This window comes from Lissotriton helveticus, chromosome 6 (genome assembly GCF_964261635.1).
Source record: "Lissotriton helveticus chromosome 6, aLisHel1.1, whole genome shotgun sequence".
NCBI lineage: Eukaryota > Metazoa > Chordata > Amphibia > Caudata > Salamandridae > Lissotriton > Lissotriton helveticus.
Window position 1 is genome coordinate 1,768,173,140 of NC_136067.1, and position 22,486 is coordinate 1,768,195,625.

At 44.4% G+C, this 22,486-nt stretch overlaps 1 protein-coding gene across 1 annotated transcript in view; it reads right to left on the bottom strand.

Moving 5' to 3' along the window:
• The window catches only part of TTC7A (tetratricopeptide repeat domain 7A), a 1,530,821-nt gene that overhangs the window by 655,003 nt on the left and 853,332 nt on the right, over window positions 1-22,486 (bottom strand). Inside the window, exon 15 of the mRNA XM_078649658.1 lies at window positions 17,190-17,350. Within this exon, the coding sequence (XP_078505784.1) occupies window positions 17,190-17,350 (161 nt within the window). The remainder of the gene's footprint in view (window positions 1-17,189; window positions 17,351-22,486) is intronic.

A 22,486-nucleotide genomic window follows, 5' to 3' on the forward strand; every position in this document is an offset into this window, starting at 1 on the left:
CAGGTGGCACGAGTTTTGGGGGCAACCCCCCTCCCTCGCTCTTACCCAGGGCTTTAAGAGGGAATAAAACTGGGGGTGCTCTAAAAGGGGTGTGGCAAATTTCTTAAAAGGGATGTGGCCTATCCCAGTAGGGGCGTGGTCTAAATCAAGATAACTAGCATTGTGTGCTTAAGAAAATCATGAAGTCGCAAAGGATAATAAAATAGGCAAAAAGGTATTTTTATTAAGTATAAGCCATAATATACCAAACACTTTAAAAAACATGTAAAAATTATTTACATTACTTAGAAATCTATTGCAGGATTTCCCGAAACCCTAGAAGGGTGGTGCCGGTTCTAACCAGCTGTTGTTGTGCCGATGGCTGGCAAGATGATGTAGGTAGCACTGAGAGAAGGGAAATCCGAGAGAAAGTGTCTCTCTTCAAAGGATTTCCTTTCCTGCTACAATGACGTCACGGCTTAAGCAGTGCGCGGGCATGCTCACCCGAAACTAGAGACATATTTTAAGGCCCCCCCATAAAAACTGGGGGTGCTCACCCCCCCACTTAAAGCCCTGCTCTTACCGATCATCGCGAGGCCGCAAACAAACACAGAAATCACCAGCCCCCATGCTCTTAAACCGCGGCCACCGGGCAGCAAAACCAGGGGCCGCCACGGGCAGCAAACTTGTAGCTACACCACTGCTCCTTGCCACATCCTCCTTCATCCACTCCAGACCTCCGCTTGGCTTTTTTACATGACCCCGAAAGACAGTGAAAGTTAGTCTAATTTGTAAACCAAGTGTTTATTGGCCTTAGTGTTTATTGCCCTTAAACCCAAGCTCATAAACAATAAATGAATGTGACCTTGAGTGATGTCATTGGTGCTCATGTAAAGTGCTCCAAAACCTTCAAGTGGAATTAGCGCTACATAAAACGGCAAACAACAATAAGCGTTGGCAAAGCCAACAGGTTTTGCCATATTACATAGCAGTGCTAGCTGCTCTGCAGCATATCTAAAAGTTTAAAAAAGCAGTGTGACACAATCAACGCTGTCTGTGTCATAGCTTTTTAAAAACACTTTAAACCATCTTGTACAGTAGGTAGCGCCGCTGTGCAACGGGGTCAATGCGTAGACGGCATCATACTACTGTTTTTTTAAAAACTTTAAGACATGCTAACATATCTAACAAGCATTGACAAAAAATAAGAGTTTGCAGCGGCGAAACCTATTTGCTTTGCCAATGCTTCTTTTACTTCTATCAATGAATTTTTAATGCACTTTAAGCTCAATACAATAAATGCTAATTGTAGGCATATGTCTACAATGCAAAATCCTACACATTTTTGTAAATTCGGACCATTGACTACCTTCTTGGTTAGGAGATTTGGAGTTGACAAAATCCCTCAAAAGGGTGACCTCTTCATCAGTTTTAATTAATTCCAAGTAATAGTTTGCAGAGAGGACGCTTTGAATCCTGACAAGCAATTTGCAGAGTACTTTATTCCTTAAGCGTTGAAGAAACTCTAACTAAAGTGCATTGGGGTTTGACTGCAATTACATGAAATTGCTATAATTAGTTCAGTATTTATAGTCTGTGCTGTCCTGTGGAATAAGGGGCACAGGCAAGTGAAATCTGTATCATAGAAATATGAAAGTAACAAATGCGACAAGGAATCACAGTTGCCATGTCACCCGCCCACTTCAATACCTACGGTAACCCAGTGGAGGTCATTTGGACTCCAGCTTGGTGTAAATCTCTCGCTGCTGATTATTTCCCATTACCGCTCCATCTGGCAATGGTTCACTTACATGCAGAGTAATCAGTAGCTGTGATCTCAGCTGAAACCTTGACCAGACCACAATAATCCAATTTGATGAAAGTGTACTGAAAAGGTCCTTGACATAATTGCAGCAGTGACTGAGTGCAAGCTATGTCTGATTCCAGACCACGAGTTAAATCATGATGAGTCACGTTTTTCTTTTTTCACTTAATTCCCTTGGTTCACTGCTATGGAACACTGCGACTTAATATCATTCTGTTGGTCAATCAGGCAGTTTAGTTGAATTTGTACTGATCCTTGTCTCATAAAACTATATCAATATGACGGCTAGTAAAAAATGCAGAGGTCGTGGACATATTCCACACAATCGCCTAAGCACTGAAGATTTCTCCACAGCACTTCAACTAGGGCTTTTTCCTCTGAACCAAGTAACAAGTAAAAGATGTGAGTACATTACTCCCATTGTCCTAATACCATGTCCCCATAATGTATGCAGCGGGTGTAGTAAGGAAGTCTAGCCAGGTAAATTGTCTTTCTTCATTTTATTTGTATTACAAATATTTGTTTTAACACAGCACCATCTCCTACCCCCATCCTCTATAATTTTACATATTGGTGCACTTGCTCATGGCTTTCTTCATTTTTCTTCCCAGTTTAAAGTGAAGATAAGCCTGGGAATTGTACATCTGAAGGATTTTTTTGACGTTGTTCCCAAAACATTTCTTTGCATTTCATTTCCGTGCGTGTGCCTCTGACACTGTTGAAATACACCTGCCTTTGAGTTGTCAGTCACAATCCAGGGCTGAAACCTATCCATACATCGCATACTGTACATACTTGTATCTGTCACTGGCATGATTACATTACGCAGCTGTTCTCTTTTTGTGGATAGCACACAATGTACACAACCATACATTCACTGCTTAATTTATTTAAAAAAAATAAGCGCCTTGGCTCTTTCAGGAGGCCACTGTGGCTTGCACCACACATTACCCCTGCCATGCTGCCAATGATAGTAACAACACAACTACTAACCATTACACTCCAACAAGTGTGACAATTCAGTCTATTTCATGCCCCCAAATCTATAAGAAGGGTTTGGGTGGCAGGTAACAGTCATTTTATTGTATATTGAATGAATCATTAACTGATGTTGTGGTCATCTCTAAATGAACTAGGTACATATCTTCGGTAACAATGTATCTGGTAGAGACACAGTCTAGCCGCAGATTCCTTAACTTAGAATATCCCCCTAGGTGTCAGACTGGATCTAGAGAATTTTTCTCTCAGCAGTACCTCTGCTTGCCAGGGGACGGTGCCGCATGGCTCCGCCCTGACGTCGTCCACGGGCATAATGTCAATGGAGTCATATAAGTCCCTCCCGGCGCGCTGAACTCAGCTTTCTTCAGTGAAACTTTTCCGTGCCACAACGCAGAGCCACTACGAAAACTGATAGCGTGGGACCAGTGTGTCAAAAAAGATAAAAAATCATTGAAACAATGACAAAGAGAATAGAATGATGAGAAACATCACACAAAATGACAGTGAAAGAGCAGTGTATATTGAAAGGAAGTGATGGGAAAGAGCAGTAACCTGCTCCTAGGAACAGTCCCACAAAAACGAAAAAACTGTGCCCACCCTTGAGGCAAAACGGCATTAGAAATTAATGTGATGGCAAATGACAGGAAGTCTGCAACCACAGGACGTAACCGAGAAGGGCAACAAGACCGAAGCAATATGACTCACGGTCATCCACCATAGGTCAGCATCAACAGAGAATGTGCAAACATACACCCTACTAGAGACCCATTGACTAAGTCACAGTCAAGAGACCTCGATCCAATTGACTTTAACAGAATCCAGTAATGGACAGATGACAGGGAAATGAGGGAGGGAGGGAAGAAGAACAGCAGTAAACCCCACTCTGGAAGAACCAGGTTGTAGGAGCGTAGAAGGATATAAAAACCTACCACCCAATTATGGGTGGAGAAATAATAGATAAACATAATGAGCCATTCTGCCCAGGAGAGGGGTGAAAGAGGCCACCCCGCAGGAAGACAAAGCCACCTAGAAGGAGAAGAATGGGTAAAACCCACCTGAAAAGGTCCTCGCAGAGCCGGAGGATAGCTGGGCGTCAAGGAATCTGCAGCTAGACTGTGTCTCTACCAGATACATTGTTACCGAAGGTAACTCGTTCATCTGATAGATACATCTAGCGGCAAGTTCCAAAAAGAACTGATCCGTCAACAACGTTGATTAAACACGGTGGGAACAGCAATGCCAGCGCGGCTGACACCAGACCTGTAAAACTCCGTAAAGGAGCAAGAACAAGGGTAGGCAAAGGCACCACAAGTCATCAGAGGACGGACGAGACCTCCCTCGTTCAGACAGGTACGAAGGGAACACAGAACCAGAAACATCGGTGAATAATGGAAGAAAGCATATAGCTTCCGCAAAAAGAAATTAACTGAGCACTGGATCCCATGGATCCGCAAGAAACACAGTCCCCGAAAAGGGACAAGACAGTATGACAGCATTAGATCATACCAACGGAACATACATTACATTGGATGCCACAAAATGAAAGGTGAGTGGACAGACATCACCATGCAGAGATATTCAGAACCATTACTACCAGGAGATACAGCTATGTGGATAACAGGATACACACAAGGAAACAGTGTGTACCGTGAGAACCACACCACACCTATGCAAAAGCCCAAGGATGTGGAGCATCAATAGCACGCGTGCGCAGCAAAGAGAGGCAGGCGCATCGCCAGGTAGTCAACCTGCGAACCATACCCAGAGGTACAAATAGGGAAGGGAAACCGGAAAAGCCAGGGACACACAGAGAGCTCACTCCCATATGAAAGATGGAGAGAGAAAGAGAATCTGGGGCAAAAACCCAGATACTAGGGCAAGGAAAAACCAGTAGTCATTATGTGTATATCGCATGACATATATACATGCAGATGAAGACATATATATATATATATATATATATATATATATATATATATGAACAAATTGTGAAAGACAATGTCAAGGACACCTAAAAGGCAACATCATTACCCCTACGAGGAAGGAACCTTAGTCTCCCCAAGACAGGTGGGGACACTAACTACTACACTCACGAGGAAAGAGTAAAAAATACACAGACATCGGTCTGTCAGAAAAATTTATATAGCCAGATACAGACAATGTATAATGACAGCGAGTGTCCTGAGGAAGAATACTAGCTCTGTAAACATACAGAAAAAAGTGCCTTTAGTCATGAGGGAGCCACACAACCAGTGAAACACCTGGAGGAGAACACAGAACCCTTGGAATATGAGTCATAGACCTCAACCACAAGGCCACAGTGAATCATAAAACAGTATCAGAGGCTAGGAGTGGAAGTTCCTAAACCCCCTGCGCAGCGAGAGCGAAAGGGGATCGTAGTCCCTGACAAGGAAGTGCTTTCGTAAATAGAAAATGTAAGCAATTCTCCACACCAGGAAGTGAGAGACAAATCACCAGAATAGAACACCGCCAAGACAGGGGCGACAGGAACACTGCCGGCACCCTGTGAAAGCGAACATATCCTGTGTGCGCTCACATGGTGAACCCACACAGAACACTGAAGAAACTGTTCTGGACGGAACAGAGCAACATGTCCCCCAAAGGACACATGTCTAGATCTAAGGCAGGCCCTGCAGGCAGAAAAAAGCACAGCACAAACTGAAAGAACACGTCGGGGAGAGCCAGGCGTGGCAGAAACCCAACAAAACTGTGGGACAGCGTGCCTCGATAGAGGCAGGAGAGAGCTACCGACCAACCGTAGACAATAACGCACACCCCCAGGAAAAAAAACAACCCAGTGGATCTCACCAGAGGGGTCGTCCGCCAAAAGTAGGAAGAACAGGACGAAATGGAAGACCCATAGTACGGTCCATAGAACGAGTCCCCAGAGGACAGAAGAGAAGAAACCTAAGAAGACTCGGCGGGAGCCTTCAAAACTTCCCATGCAAGGAAGAGCAGCTATAGAATAGCCAATGAGTACCCCCACATAGGGTATGGCACATCCCTATAAAAGCAAGGGACACCTCTTGAGACAAGCTCGTAGGCAGAGGTACTCAAAAAGAAATGTAAAAACAGCTGTCCGGCTGTAGCAAAAGAAGGTCAAAGACGGTGAAATAGACATACAGTCTGTCGGGGAAATAACGTCTTGAACCCATTGGCGGACATCAGAAAAAAGCATTGACAATACTGCAACTAAAAGACAAAGTCTGCATTAAGGACTAGAAACCACAGAAGTCATGGAAACCCAGACAGGAGACGCTGAACCGCTGAGTCAGCATGTCTGACAAACAGGGCGATCCGATCAAAGAGCAAATCCCGAAGAAGCTCCTGAACATTTGCAGGGAAACAGCCATCGCGCAGCCAGGCATGGTGGCGCAGAACAACTGACCAGGCAATAGCCCGACCCACAGAATCAGTGGTGTCCATGGCCGACCGAATGGAAAGCTGGGCCAAGTCCCAGCCAGCACTTATCAACCGATCCAGGTCAGTGCGAGGGCCCTCCGGAAGAGAGGGAAGGAGGTGCTCGACTGAGTCCCAAAGGGCCAAAGAAGCCTGTGCAAACACGCAAGACGTGTTCAGGGATCTAAGGCCCGCACTGGTGGACCCAAAGATATGGTAGCCACACGACTCCAGTCAGCAAGACTCCCAAGTGGGTGGGGTAATGAAGATGGGGCAGAAGTCGGCAAGACTGAGGCCGACTGGACCCAGCCCTTGAGCCCGAGGATGGAGGGACAAACAGGCAGGGTCATCTGGAGCTGGGCGATGTCGATGTGCAATACCCCGATCCACTGGGTCCCCCGAAGAGGGTTTCACCCAAGTCCCAAGAAGAGTGTTGTATAACGACTTGCCAAAAGGCAACAAGGGCTCCACGGCCATGGTGCCCTGGTGGAGTAGATCCAACAAGGGATCAGAGGGCAGAAAGACCGAGGGTGGCTGCATCTGTAAAATATCCATAGCCATGCGAACCATCCTCGCAAACGCCGCACTAGCCAACGTGTCCATCCTAGGTGGCGACAACAAGTCACCTGTAGGTGACGGCAGGAGGCTAACCCGTCCACCAAACCGTGGGGTGCCATAGCCCGAGGACAACCAAGGCCCAGCCAGGGCATGGTTTCCCGCCCCGAGGGGCAGCCAAACAACCCTGGGGCTGGCGAACCCACAGGGACCTCCTCAAGTTTGGCCTCCTCTTCTACCACCAACCGATGAACTGCAGAGATGACACAGGTATTAATCGACGTCGAGACGGCGTTGTCTCAACATCAATGACCCCTGAAGGAATCCCGTCCGCCCGGTGTTGGACCGGTGTCGACTCAACCTCCCCCAAGATGGGAACTTGCGGAGAGGAACGGAGTCGAGAGCTGCGCCTTAGTCAGCGTTGGTGCATGAAGCCTCACAGGTCTGTGCGGAGACACCATAACAGGCTTGGATGTGCGAATACAATACGCAACCGGGCCATGTCCCTACTTCTCAGCGACTCCGGAGCAGGAGTCAAGGCACTCGACCGGTGCAGAGGGCAAACCCGCCGGTGAAGCCCCGATCTGAGTCCCTACCCCCTCTGTGGGGCCCGAGGGTGCGCCAGGGAGAGGGGGTGACCTAAAGATGGCCAGTAAGGCCCAACAATAGGCCTCCCTCTGGGTCCTAGTTGCCCCAGCCCCAGGAAATTGAGGGTACGAGTTTGACTCCTGAGGGCCTGTGTCTTGCAGAGACCGGGAGTAGCAGGCCCCGATGTCACGTTTATGTGAGGTCGACGACCTCCGTGACTTCTTCTGGTGCTTACCTGCATCAGGTGAGCGACGTCCGCGGGAACGACTCCGCGACCTGACCTGACCCGATGTCTCAGCACGAGAGGGAGACCTGCGGCGTGAAGACTCTGAATGGGACATCCGGGTGGACAACAACTTCATATGACGTTCCTGCAGGGACTTCGCCTTCAGCTGCCGGCAGGTCTCGCACTCCCTGGAGTCGTGGTGCTCTCCCAAGCACCACATACAGATAGCGTGTGGATCCATTGCAGACATCTGCTGTGGTCAGGTCGCACACACCTTGAAGCCCAAAGGCATCGCACACTTTACCTGGACGCCGAAAGGCGTTGAGAAGGCCTGAACAGGCCAGGGGTAACCGCTACTCCAGCTCCACGTTGGGACGCGGAAAAGAAAAAAACTGACGTCAGCGCGCCGGAAAGGACTTATATGGCTCGGCTGACGTCATGTCCGTGGACGACATCAGGGCGGAGCCATGCAGCGCCGTCCCCCGGCGCGCAGACCACTGCTGAGAGAAAAATTCTCCGGATCCAGTCTGACGCCCGGGGGGATATTCTAAGTTAAAGAATCTACAGCTAGATGTCTCTATCAGATTAGGCAGCAGTGGCACTTCTGGCAGAAAGTCACAAGTGCCCGTGTTGACAGTTAAAGTGCCAGTGCCAAGCACAGGAAACCACCAGCTCAAATTAAGCACTTCATACATTTAAATAAATTACAACTTTTTACAGACGCCGGTCTGACTGTTTTTAGTAAAGGTAATTGCAAACACAACAGTGATGGACAGAATGTGGATCAATGTCACACATTCACCCCAGTCAAAAGATCTGGGCCCAAATCCATTGTTTTTCCACTCCACACCACCCTGGGTTAGACAATGGCGATATGCAAATCAGCGCTGACCCTGTGCCCCATGGGAGCAGTCCAGTCCGAACTACAAAAGCCATGTCCTTCCCAGAACGGAAAAAAGCATCCGAGGACCGGCCCGGTTTCGAGGTAACACCTCTCATCAGCCCGGCTAGCTTGACTCCAGTGGTGTGGAGTGCCTGGGACTCACGTCTGAGCATCCCCAGTACACTTAGAGCGGTAATTGCAAACACAACAGTGATGGACAGAATGTGGATCAATCCTTGTACTGGGGTGAATGTATGACATTGTTCTACATTCTGTCCATCAACTTTGTTTTTTGCAATTTTCACCCCGAGTGGGCTGGGTATGCTCAGACGTGAGTCCCAGGCTCTCCACACCACTGGAGTCAAGCTATCCAGGCTGAGGAAGGCTGATAGCCAGAAACCGGTCCTTGGATGCTTGATTCCGGTCTGGGAAAGACATGGCTTGGTAGTTCGGACTGGACTGTTCCCATGAGGCACAGGGTCAGAGCTGATTTGCATATAGCCAGTGTCTAACCCAGGGTGGTGTGGAGTGCATAAAAACGATGGATTTAGGCCCAGATCCTTGTACTGGGGTGAATGTATGACATTGTTCTACATTCTGTCCATCAACTTTGTTTTTTGCAATTTTCACCCCGAGTGGGCTGGGTATGCTCAGACGTGAGTCCCAGGCTCTCCACACCACTGGAGTCAAGCTATCCAGGCTGATGAAGGCTGATAGCCAGAAACCGGTCCTTGGATGCATGAGGCACAGGGTCAGAGCTGATTTGCATATAGCCAGTGTCTAACCCAGGGTGGTGTGGAGTGCAAAAAAACGATGGATTTAGGCCCAGATCCTTGTACTGGGGTGAATGTATGACATTGTTCTACATTCTGTCCATCAACTTTGTTTTTTGTTTTTAGTAAAGGCAGACAACCCTCAAGATATTACTGATTTCAGCACTGATGGAGAAAACATGAAATTTAAATATTGGCTGTTACTATGGCACCTGAACATTGAAAATGGACGAATACATTTTAATATGTAAAATGATGCCAGGACAAAAATCCAATCAGTAGAACTGAAGATATTGAATATTAAAGGGTTAAGTAAAAATAATGCCAAGAAGCAGAAAGTGCTATTTAGGTTATCTAGTTATGCTGGAAAGGGACAAGTCACAAGTTCAGGTCGACCTTAATGGAATGCAGGCCTGGCACCGAACCAAGTTTGGTCTGCTGAGTATTGTACCTTATGTCCTTGGTGCAAGGCCTGCGCAGCATTGCTTCGCTGGTGTCAGGTTCCTTGGTGTGTGTGTGTGGAGGTAGCCTTTGTGAAATGTAATTGGGACAAGAAATAACTCTACCCCAACCATCCTGGCAGGAAGGCTCAGTCAGCCTGCCAACACATAGCCCCCCTTTGTCTCACCAATACAGGAATACACCAAGGCCAACTGCCACCTAGAGCCAATTATGTGATCCAGGACACAGGCTGCCGACATCAAATGGCTAGGACAAGAAAATGCCAACCTTCTAAAAATTGCATTTTTAGAATTGTCATTTAAATTCTACTTTGCCATTAAAAAGGGTTTTGAATTACAATTCATTTGAGTGCAAACATGACATTCCTACTTCCTCCACATCAAAATGTTTCAATCTAATGTTATCCAGTGGGAGAGATGGGCTTTGCAGTAGAGAAAAGTAATTTAGGAGCTTTTTTACTACAAGGACATATAGAAATTTAAAACACATGCCCTACTTTTTAAATGCAATTCACTTTGCCCTATCGGCTGTTTAGTGCCTACCTTAGAGGTGACTTATAAGTATTAAAAAGGAAGGTATAGGCCTGGTCAAAGGTTTGTTTTACCAGGTCAAAATGGCATTTTAAAACTGCACTACAGGCTGCAGTGGCAGGGCTGAAGCATGTTTTTAAGGCTACTTTAAGGTGTGTCACAATCAGTGTTGCAGGCCCACTAGTAGCATTTAAGTTACAGGCCCCGGGTACACTTGGTACCATTTTACTAGAGATTTGCAGGTTAATTAAATGTGCCAATCAGCTGAAAGCCAATTTCCCCATGTTTAAGGGAGAGAGCACAAGCACTTTAGCACTGGTTAGCAAAGGCAAAGTGACTAGGTCTAACAGTGGCCCAAACTACCGTTTTTATTTTTTCTTTCAATTTCATCTCTAAGAAAGGAGTATAGAGGTACAATTTAGTTTGTCAGTTTAATTATAACCATGTAAAGTATTTAGAAGGTTTTCGGTTCCCAAGAAAATAATGGATATTCATGGTCCACATCTCTTAGCTCAGAATCACCTATATTTAGATGACACAGGAGTAGTGTGTGCAGTGAGGGTCCATTCTTCGTTTGTATTATAAGGCCTGATATTTGTATTTGTATTTGAGTTTGTATATCGCATAAATCACCGATAGGTCTCATAGCGCTTGCAGAACATCAGGAAGAAATAGGGTGAAAAGGTAGCACAAGATCTAAAAGAGCCATGTTTTCAGATTCTTGCGGAATGTTTTGTGGTTTGGATCATTTCTGATTGATAATGGTAAGGTGTTCCAGATAGTGGGTCCTATTTTGGAAAAGCTTCTGTCCTCATTTCTAGCCGTACGTACTTTTGGGAATATTAGAAAGTGTTTGTCTGAGGATCGGAGGGTTCTAACTGGGCGATACCCCTGAAGTTTTCTTTCCAGGTACTTTGGTCCCTGGCCGTTTATAGATTTATGGACCAGACAGCAGATTTTGAATTTAATTCGTTTTCTTACGGGGAGCCAGTGCAATTTCTTCAGACATGGGGCCGAAGGAGTGCGGAGTGGAAGGTCCAGGACCAGTCTGGCTGCTGTATTTTGGAGGGTTTGAAGTTTGGTTAAGGAGCTTTCATTGACATCCGCTAGTAGTGCATTTCCGTAGTCCAGATGGCTTATAATTAGACCCTGCACAAGGGGTTTACGGGATGATAGCGGTATCCACTTAAAGATCTTTCTGAGGCTGCGCATTAGTCCTACGCTAGCATGCACTACTTTGTTTACATGGGAGGACATGGATAGTTTGTCGTCGATGGTAACTCCCAAATTCCTGACTGAGTTTTTAGGGGCAGGGCAGAGACCAAGTGCAGGTGGCCACCATTCGTTTGTCCAGTATTTATGCGCATTTCTAAATAGCATAATTTCGGTTTTTCCGGCGTTTAGCATCAGGTAGTTGTTAGTCATCCACTCTTTTATAGAAATCATGCACTGTTAGAATCTAAGTTTCGTGTCCGAGGGGTTGGGACCTAAGGTGATTAAAATCTGAGTGTCATCGGCATAAGACACAGTATCAAAGCCATAGGCTCTGATTACCTTAGCTAGTGGGGATAGATATATATTAAAAAGGGTGGGAGTAAGTATTAATCCCTGAGGGACACCTTTATCATTTTCTACACTAGCTGAGGAAAAAGGTCCAATTTTGACCCTTGATAACCTACCGGTTAGATAGCTCTGGATCCAAAGTAGGGCAGAGCCCTCGAAACCAATCTCAGCTAGGCGCTTTAAAAGAATACTATGTGAGATGGTGTCGAAGGCTGCAGACAGATCGAGTAGGATCAGGATGGCTGATTGTTATGCGTCCATGGACAAACGGATGTTGTCCACTACCTCGAGTAGGGCAGTCTCGGTACTATGAAAAGCTCTGAAGCCAGACTGGGATGTGTCCAGCAGCTTATTGTCTTCCAGGTGTTTGATTAATTGTTTGTTTATTAGCGACTCCATAATTTTCCCAAAGAGGGGAAGGAGGGAAATAGGGCGGTAAGTTGAGGGTTGTATTGGGTCGGCATTGTTCTTTTTTTAAATCGGCCTGATTATAGCCTCTTTCCATATCGAGGGGAAAGTAGATTGGGCTAGTGAGAGATTCAGAGTTGCAGTTAACTCAGTGATCATGGCCGGGGAGATTTTGGTCAGGATCTGGGCAGATGCTGGATCAGCTGGGGACCCTGATTTGGTTTTCCTCATTGTGGCACCTACTTCTTCCTCTGAAAATAAACTGAATTCTTGTAGGACATTATGCGGTAGAGATTGTTCTTTGTAAAATAGGTTGAATGACCTTTTGTCGGAGGCGGATGGAGTCAATTTGGAAAATAATTTGTGTATATCATTTATTTTGTCCTTAAAGTAGGTGGAGAGGGTATTTACCCACTCTTGGGACTCTGTGATTGGGGGATGACATGATGGAGGGTTTGAGAATTCTTTTACTATAGAGTAAAGCTCTTTATGTGAGTTCCCAGCTTGATTAATTCTGGTTGCAAGGTAGATTTTCTGTGCTGATGGTATTTGGTTCATATAGTCTTTGTGAAGAGCTTTATACTGTTGTTTATCCGATCATTTTTTAGTTTTACGCCATTGTCGCTCAGCTGTTCTTGTGGCATGTGGGCTATGGAGTCTAGGGCTGTGGTGATTGCCAAGTCGAGGTCAGTAGCCGCCTTGTTAGAGCCAGTGAGTTGGGTCATTTGAGGAGAGGTGAAAAGACTAGTAAATGAATCCAGGGTGATTTTGTTCCAGGAGCGGCTCATTTTCACTTCCTTTCGATGGTCTGATGGTATGAGGTTCACAGCGATATTAAACTTAATTATGGAAAGGTCTGACCATATAACTGGATAAAAGCTCAACTATCTGAATTCCCTGGAAGTTTGTACATACGATATCTAAGGTGTGTCCTGCGATATATGTGGGACTGGTTTCTAATAGGGTCAGGCCTAATGAATTAATACTAGTAATCAGCTTGATGGTGTGAGGGTCGTGTCGCTGTTCGACATGATGATTGAAGTCCCCCATTAGGAGGAAATTTTTGCAAGCTAAGACATGGAGAGCTAAGATATCCAACAGCTGCGAGGCGAAGTTAGTTTTGTTTCCAGGGGTCTATAAACAAGAGCTCCTTTCCATGAATCTTTATTGTTTAAGTCGAGAGAGAAAATGAGAAGTTCGCCCCAGCTTGCTGTGTGTGTATCGATCATATGAATTTTCATCAAGGATTTGTAGATTATTGCTGTGCCCCCACCCCTTTTGCCAGTCCTATCCAATCTCAAGATGTTATAACCGATGGGGAGTGCTACGGCTATGTCAGGGGTGGATATTTCTTGGAGCCATGTTTCCGTGATGAAAAAGAGATCGGGTTTTTCTTGGCCTAATAGTGCCCATATTTCAAGGGAATGTTTGGGGAGAGAGCGGGCATTGCCATACAGGCAAAAGAGTTGTTTGAGATGGGACAGAGGGGGCTGATTCTGATTTTGTCTGACTTTGTTGTGAGAGGACGTGTTTAATGCGAGAATCTCCGATCGGGTATATCTTAAGGCTGACATGCGGGCGATATAGTTGGAAACGAACAGGGGGAGTAGCAAATGGCGATGGTCGGGTGCGGACGGGCGCCGCCGGCGCGCCGCTGCGTGCGTCCGCTCGGCGCACTCTCTTTCATCCCTGAGTGGGCGGGACCGCTGTCAGCAGTGTGTGTGGAGCGCTAACCGGTGTCTGAGACCGGAAGTGAGTCTAGTTGGTGATTGAGCCCCTCCGTGCAATCGGCACACACCGTGACGGACCAGAGGGACACCAAGGGCAGGTAGGCAGGTTGTGCAAGTTGCTTTCTTTTAAAAACAAATTTCAATTCTGAACAATGCGGCGCAAATTAAAATCTAAAATCCGAGTGAGTCAGGAGCTACCTTTAGATCTATCTCTTTGCGTTGTTGGTGCAATATTCTGGCTGCCAGGATTCACATTGGAGTATCATGGTACCCTCTGCATGGATCAGTGTTTGTGCATAATCAGTGTCCCATAATACTACCAATGCCAAGAATTTCACCTGCACAGTTTGGTGCATGATGATGCAAACATAACTATCAATAAAATGGCCTGGTCAGAGAGGCTCAGTCTCAGAGTAAGTGGGAGTTTGTTTTAAAGTGTAAGGGCCGCCTTCTTTTTGGAATGAATTACACCTGTTCCCAATTAACCTCTGCTTTAGTTACTGAACTTGTAGCCGAACAGATGTTTCAGAAGAATACAATATCCTTTTTTTGGTTGCCCTTGTCTTATTTATCTTTTTATGTTATGTAATGTAAATGTCCAGTAATTACAAAGCGATTGAATACCAATAAGGTGTCTTGGCGCTAGCTAAGTGAGCAAACTGGAGTGATGGCTATAGCAGATAACTTGACTTTAGTGAAAGATAAAAAGCCAAGTTTTTAGCACCTTTCTGAAAGCCGGAAGATTGGGCAAGGATTTAATGGAAAAAGAGAGAGTGTCCCAGGCCTTAAACGCACCCAGGATGAAACAACGACTGCCCCATTCCACTTGTGTGAATCAAGGGACCGGCAAAAGTTCATATGAGGCAGAACGTAGAGACCTAGATGGAAGGTAGAAAGAGAAGGCCGACCTCAGAAATGCAGGGCCCTGACCGTGCAGGGCTTTGTAGACTATCCAGAGTGATTTGAAGATGATTCTAGCTCGGACAGTGAGCCAGTGAAGCTGATGAATAGCAGAGGAGACAAAGTGATATTTACGAAGTTTGCAGAGAACCCTGGCGGCTGCATTCTGCATGGTCTGTACCTTATTAGGAATGTGTTGACCTGATTATAATGCGACAAGTCAGTATTGAGAATAACTCCAAGATTTCGAACTGATTTTGCCGACAATGGAAGGGGACCAAATTCGAACAGCCACCAGTCTGGGGACTAGAAGGAGGGGGAATGAATCATGTCTGCCAGAGGAGAGATGTGGAGATTAAAGAGCGTTGGGCTGAGCGAGGACCCCTGTGGGACCCCGCACAGAATAGAAAAAGAGTGTGAGGAAAAGTCTCCAAGATTCACCAGTTGCTCTTGATCAGTAAGAAAAGATTTAGGCAGCTTCCAGGCAGATCCAGACACTCCAAGTGTGTCCATATGATCAAGGAGGAGTCCATGATAAACCGTATCAAAGGCCACCGAGAGGTCAAGCAAAATCAGGGGAGCCCTGCTACCTTGGTCGAGCATTGCCCTGATTTCTTCGGTGGCCTTGATAAGAGCAATTTCAGGGCTGTGCGCTGACTGGAAACTAAATTGGGTGGAGTCCAAAAGATCATTGTTTTGAATACGTTCCACTAACTGAGAATCCAGGATCTTGTCAATGATCTTAGCTGAGAGAGGCGGACCGGCTATAGGTCGATAATTGGCTGGTTCCAAATGGTCAGGCGAGGATTTTCTGAGACTTTTTTCCATTGAGAAGGAATAACATCAGAGATGCACATCTGCCAATAAATTTCAACCAGGAATGGACCAATTGATACATTTTCCACTTAACAAGCATAAATGTGTTCTTTATTGCATTTTTGCTTGTAATATGTCATGGACTTGCATGATGGTAGAATGCTTCACCAAGTAATGGAAATATCCCCCAGATGTGGTTGCATGCTGCAATCAAAGCGATGTTATGCAGATGTGTAGAGCACACTGTCACCCGGCGGATATCCACTGAGCAGGTGTGAGTCTAGCCATACCTATGGCCTACTGGGACTTCTCAAAAAACCAGGCCTTCAGCTTTTTGCAGAATTCAAGAACTGTTGAGGAGGCTGTCATGTACAGTGGGAGGTCATTCTACTCTTTAGGAATAATGTAGAAGAAGGCTCGACCTCCGGATCTGGTTTTCCATATGCGTTGCATTTGTGTAAGAACGAGCCCAGACAGGCTAAGTACATAATAATTGTTGGGTGACTATGTACAATTACTTTGAGAGATTGGGTAGAGAATGAGGTCAGGAGGAAGGCTGATTAGCAGGGAGTGGGAATTGTTACAACTCATATAAATGTGTTTTGTATAGGAGGGCCACTGGTACGTGTAACCCATCTGAAAGCAAAGCTGGGTCCAGTGCTGCGCACAACTCGCCTTGAAGGCTGACCTAAGTGCTTGAAGCAGGCAGTATGTACTGCATTTTGCATTATGAGCCTTGAGTCACCTACTAGGAAATGTAGACTCCACAGGGGTGCCCTGAGACATGTGGGATGATTAGTTGTACCTGCAAATATGTTGGGTGGTTATAAACACTTCAGAAAGAACTGAGTTAAATGTTTTACATTTATTACATTTCTCTTTCACTCCAAGTGCTCTTCTCCATTCTGGAAATAAACACATATGTGGAGGTAGTATTGTCTAATGTGGTAGGAGACAAGGGTAATAAACACATCAATTAGGTTGCAGTTGTGCTCAATTAATGTCATTTTTATATTGTTATTGGACATTAGTAAACAATAGTGATGTTGTGATAGCATTAATTGTCACTCGTTCATCAATGGGGAGCCTCATCTATGTTGTTGCATAAAGTAGGCTTAAGTGGTTCGTGCTTGTTTTTACGAAAGGTTAACAAGAACAATAATAGTTACTCTAGACTACCTCTAACATTACCCTTCCCTCTAAACACAAAGTCATTGCAAGGAGCTACTACCAGAGATTAGAGGTGTGGTGCAGCGGCCAGGGCGACTGACTCCGGAACCCAGAGGCTCACTGTTCGATCCCTGGTGCAGGTGGCAGATCAGCCCAGCACCACGTGACTCAGGGCAATATCTTGCGTAATCTTCCCGATGGCCCCTGGCGCCTTGACACCTTCGGGTAATTGCTCGCGCTTTACAAATACTGGACATTTACATTTACCACACCTCAGCACTGCAGTACCCAAAGGTGTGCTTAATCGTTAGGCACCAATGATTCAAATATAGCAGGCATGGTAATGCTCTCATTTTACATACCTAAAGTTCTCTGGGTATTCTGAGACAGCCATGTTAATGACCTCCAGGGCATGTCCATAGTCCTTTTGGGCAGAAAATAAAAGAGCCAGTAGATGAAGAGAATTTAGATCATCATTGCAGAATTTTAAAGCCTCTTGAAGGTGTTCAATGGCATCTGAAATCTTTAAAAAAATAACTAATTAGATGATGATGAAATCATTTTAATTGTATAAATTTCAAACACTCAACTTCCATTGTAACATGTATTATTGAAAAATGTATCATATTATAAGTAACTCTTACAGTTAAGAGAAAAGATTAAAAACCAGTGTATGCTGTTATGTATGAAGCCTTCCCCATGTTGATGTGACAATAGGCAGTGGCACCACCAAGAAGAGGGACTGGCCATGAAAGCAGGGCCCTCTACTTCCCAACACTTTGCAGCATATTAGAAAACAAACAGTAGACTGAACACTACACCCATTTCCTTTACTGCCACATTTAAATGGAGGATCCACTCGACGTACTTGGAAGAACATTGTCGGTCATACCAAATCAGTCAAGGAGAAAAAAGTATTCCAAGCATGGTCATCAGTACTATCTGCCATGAATGAGGACATGAACAGTGCAATGAAAATAGAAACTATTAGGGGCATATGATCAGGAATAAAGGTTACATATGTATTAATGATAATGGACTTCCCTGAGAAATAGTAACAATGAATTTCTATGCATTAATCAAGTGCTGTACGGTCAGTAGACAGTGAAAAAACTTTCTAAACCACAAATCTACAGTTGACTTGGGATATTATGGGCTTTTGAACAAACGACAAACACTATAAATGTCTGTAACCAGAAAAGTCCAAAAGATATCATAGTATATAGTTTTTGTGGACTGGCATGCTGTGCGCAACGTTGTCCCATTTTTAGTCACTGCCTTTATATTTCAACAATTAGTTTCTTTTGGAAATCCTTGAGAAATTAACACAAATGACCCTCTGCTGAATTAGGAGTTTTGTCAACTTTCAGCACTCTTATGTTTTCTGGGATGTCCCATTTGTTGCATCCTAAGTAGACAGAGTACAAAAACTGAAAAAACAAAAAGTGTCTTGCTCCTTGCTAGTAGTTGCAAGAACAATAATCCCTAATGAAGTAATTCAAGCAAACTATAATCAAAGCCAAATGGTAATTGAATGTACAAATAAAATGGAGAAGAGCAATAACCAAAAATGTAATAAACGAAGGAGTAGGTGCTAGTGACAAAAGTGCTTTGTGCTCTTTGAAGTGTGATACACCTGTGCAATAAAGGTGATCTAAGTGCGTATCAAACCAGTAAAGAACAGCACAGCCCATGAATTATAATATACAATGGAATGGGGCAGCATTCAAGTTGACAATGTTTCAATCTCATTGTAAACACAGGATCATCAATCAATCATATATGGAGCCCAAGAGAATTTTCCTCAAGTCACAGTGTGCATGAAACTGCTCAAAAACGTGCACAAGCGAGAAGGTGACAACGTCCATAAAGAATAGTGTGTGCAATGCACGGTTAGTCTTGAATCAGCAGTTCAGGGTCAAGACATAAGCTAGGGAAAATGTCCCAATGAGCTAATCAGAGAACTTGCTGGGTTGATCCTCCATTGCCATATTGCTGCCTATGAAGTATATCCTCATTACAGTCGTCAGAGCATAACGGGGGAAATAACTCAAACACCGGGTTTAGTGTTTCAGGATTCCCCTCGTTCCTTCACACATATATAGGGTAGATCTTAATGGTGGGTCCTTGTTTCAAACTCTCTGTAATAAGGATGATGTTATTGATCTCGAGTTTTGGAATCCATTGATAACTTTGAGTTGCTATTTCTGCTTTTGAGATATGGAAGCCATCTCGAATTTTATAGCTGAGCCAATATCATTTGTCATGCTTGTTCATTTTGGGTCATTGAGAGTTCACTAGCGAGCCCACTTTATCACACGCCATGGTTGCAGAAATAGACATACATTTTAGAGAGCTCACTGGAGATTCCCATCTAACGAATCAGGTTTGGGAGAACGTGCAAATTGACCATGTCATTGAATTCCTGTGACAAGTGCTCATCGGTTGAGAGGGACATGACAACTAAGGTCCTTCCTGAGCTATCATAACCAAAGAGGGGATCACCAAGTGATCTCTTCTTGATAATGGGTCAAGTAGGACTACCGTTACAAACTTGTCTGCACAGAAGCACCCAAAACAATGTCTTCTGAGTGGGTGACCAAATGGAAAAGGTGTCTCTGATGTAATGTGTTGTATCTTGAGTCTTCCTGCTGCTCAGCTAGGATGCATGTGAGGTGGAATGTTGGATGGGTGGAATGTTAGTGGTTTGTGAATGTCAGTTGGGTGAGGGCTGAGCAGCAGGATAGCTGCTCCTGATGGGGTTATCTTTATATCTTAACATCTTAACTTAATAAAGTAACATGAATAATCTATCTTGAAGTATCCATCTCCTTTCTGAATACATCATAATGCTTGCAAGTTGATGGTCATTAAACAATTTAATGACTTGTTCAGGATTTCAAACTGTATGTGAAAGTGATATGCAGTCTACACCATTTGCCCTGATAACACCTGTAAAGAAATCTTCATCTGTGGCACATGGCTGACAACTCTAGGTAAGCGGGTACTCAGACAATATTGGTATTAGAGAGACTAAAATAGTTCAGGTTATTACACAGCTGAATAATAAATGTGACACCAACAAGTCTGGTGATGGGATTGTTCATCTGGGGTTTCAAGCTCAGATGACTCGCATCGTTTATAAACTAATAACACCTACTCCTTGGCTTCATGATCCTGATATCCTGTTACTGATTCGGATCCCCTCAGGATAAGCCTACAACCATGACTCATGCCAGCAAGTAGCTATGGCAGAGAGAGAGAGATGGGGGGGGAGTGTGACAGGTATTCGCGAGGAAGAATTCAGCTAAAAACCACATTGATCATTCTTTCTTTCCTCTTGGTTTGGAAAATCACAAACTGGTAGACATGAGTCAATTCAGAACAACTGTTAGACTTTATATATGTCAAGATTACCAAATGTTTGGTCATTCCCATGACCCCGTCATACAGGACACTATTCATTGATACAAAACGAACAAGTTACTTACATTTGGTAACGATATATCTGTAAGCGATATATATTAGTTATAGGTTCCTTACAGGCCCGGACTGGCCGTTGCAGGCACCGGGCAATCCCCCGGTCGGCCGCATGGGTGGGGGCCTGTTTTGGGCCGCAGGGGGCCGTTTTTGTTACAGGGCCGTTTTTTGCAGCATAGCTGCAAAAACGGCCCTGTAACAAAATCGGACGAAAACCGGCCCTGGCAAAGAGTGCGGTCGCATCCCCAGGGTAGAGGGGGGGCCGGCTGAGCACTTTGCCAGGGCCGATTTCGGTTCCCAGTCCGGCCCTGGTTCCTTATCTTAGAATTACACCCAGGCGTCAGACTGGATCCGGAGAAATGTTTTCGTAGCAGTACTCTTGCGTGTTGATAGGTGGCATTGGTCGACTCCGTGTCCTTCGTCGGCCCTGTGATCACCTGGATGACGTTGTGGTATCTACTTTGACACAGCCCCTGCGCACTGATGTCAGTTCTTTACACGATATTACACGCCAGAAGTGCAGAGCATGCAAGACACTGACCACTGGTGCACAAAACTAGGCCCCTGAAAGGGAGTCCCTTACACTAGAAGTCAGTTCACAGAACGGGGAGGATGGGTGGGGCGGTAAGGAATCTATAACTAATATATGTTTCTTACAGAAATATCGTTACTGAAGGTAAGTAACTTGTTCATCTGAAAGAGACTATTAGTTATATACTCCTTACCTTAGAATAGAATCCCCAGCAATACCAACCCCGGAGGTGGGTCTGCGAACCAAGTTCACATTAGAAAGTCCTGAAGAACTGAATGGCCAAAGAAGCCATCTCTCCGGACTTGGCTGTCCAGGCAGTAGTATTTTGTGAAAGTGTGCAGGGATGCCCACGTGGCTGCCTGGCAGATTTCACCGAGGGGGACTCCATGTCCCAAAGTAGCAGTGGCTACCATCGCCCTGGTGGAGTGGGCGCACAGTCCTACTGGAGGCTCCTTTTATGCCAAGGAATTTCATATTTTAATGCAAAGAATGACCCATCAAGTGGTGATCTGTTTTTGCATGGCCCGACCTTTCTCGGTGCCCACATAGCCAACAAAGAGTTGATCATCCACCCGCAATTGGTTTGTACGATCCAGTTTTGGATCCAGACGGTACAGTCTCTCTTCCTCCTTAGAAGGGCGCAGGGCAGGAAGAAGGTGGGCAAAGTGATGGTCTGCCCTACGTGGAAAGAGGTAACCACTTTGGGAAGAAAAGAAGGTCGAGTTTGAAGGACAGCCTTGTCCAGATGAACAGCAAGAAAAGGAGGTTTATAGTGGTAAAGGGTGGGATGTAAATTCTTATAAATTAATTAATAAGTTGTTAATTAACATTAATTTATTAATGTCAAATTAGTTATGGAAATGGTGTAATGATTTTTAGGTGTGGGCTGTGGTGTTTATTTGGGTAGATGGTGGAAAGTAATTTATGTTTAATTAATAATTAGTTGATAATTTTATGGCCCTAGTGGCCGAAATAAAGTTAATAAATGGTAATGGATTATTAATATTAATTTATCAATTGATATTGTTATTTTGTGTGTGTGTTTTGTTTTTATAGGGGTAAAGTTTCGGGAGTAAATATATTTTTATTTGTTTTACATTTTTTAAATTAATAATATTTGTTTAGTATATAATTTATTATGGCGGTGCATTTAAAAAAAATGTAAATGTGGGTTGTAAATTGTGTGGTGTTATGGGGTAGGAAATAGAAAATATTACATTTATGTAATAAATAATGTTTTTGTTTAAAAAACGTTTCTATTTTTTAATAGAAAAGTTTCGTTTTGTTTTTAAATTATTTTTGAATATTTTAAAATAATCTTTCTAGGTATTTGTTAGATCTTTTTAACATTTTAATCTGGTTCTATCTTTTGTAATATTTAAAACGTTAATATATGTTTATCTTTTGTGTTGTTGTTGTTAATTTGTTTTTTTTTAAATTTTGAACTGACTCCTGTTGAAATATTAATTGAACCCCTCCGCTCTCCAACACTTTCCCTACTGTTGCACAACGTGGAGTGGGAATAGTAGTTTTTTATCCCTCCGCTATCCATCACTTTCCCTACTGTTGCACTCACTGGAAAGAGAATAGTAATTTTTACCCATCCGCTATCCAACACTTTCCCTACTGTTGGACCCACTGGAGTGG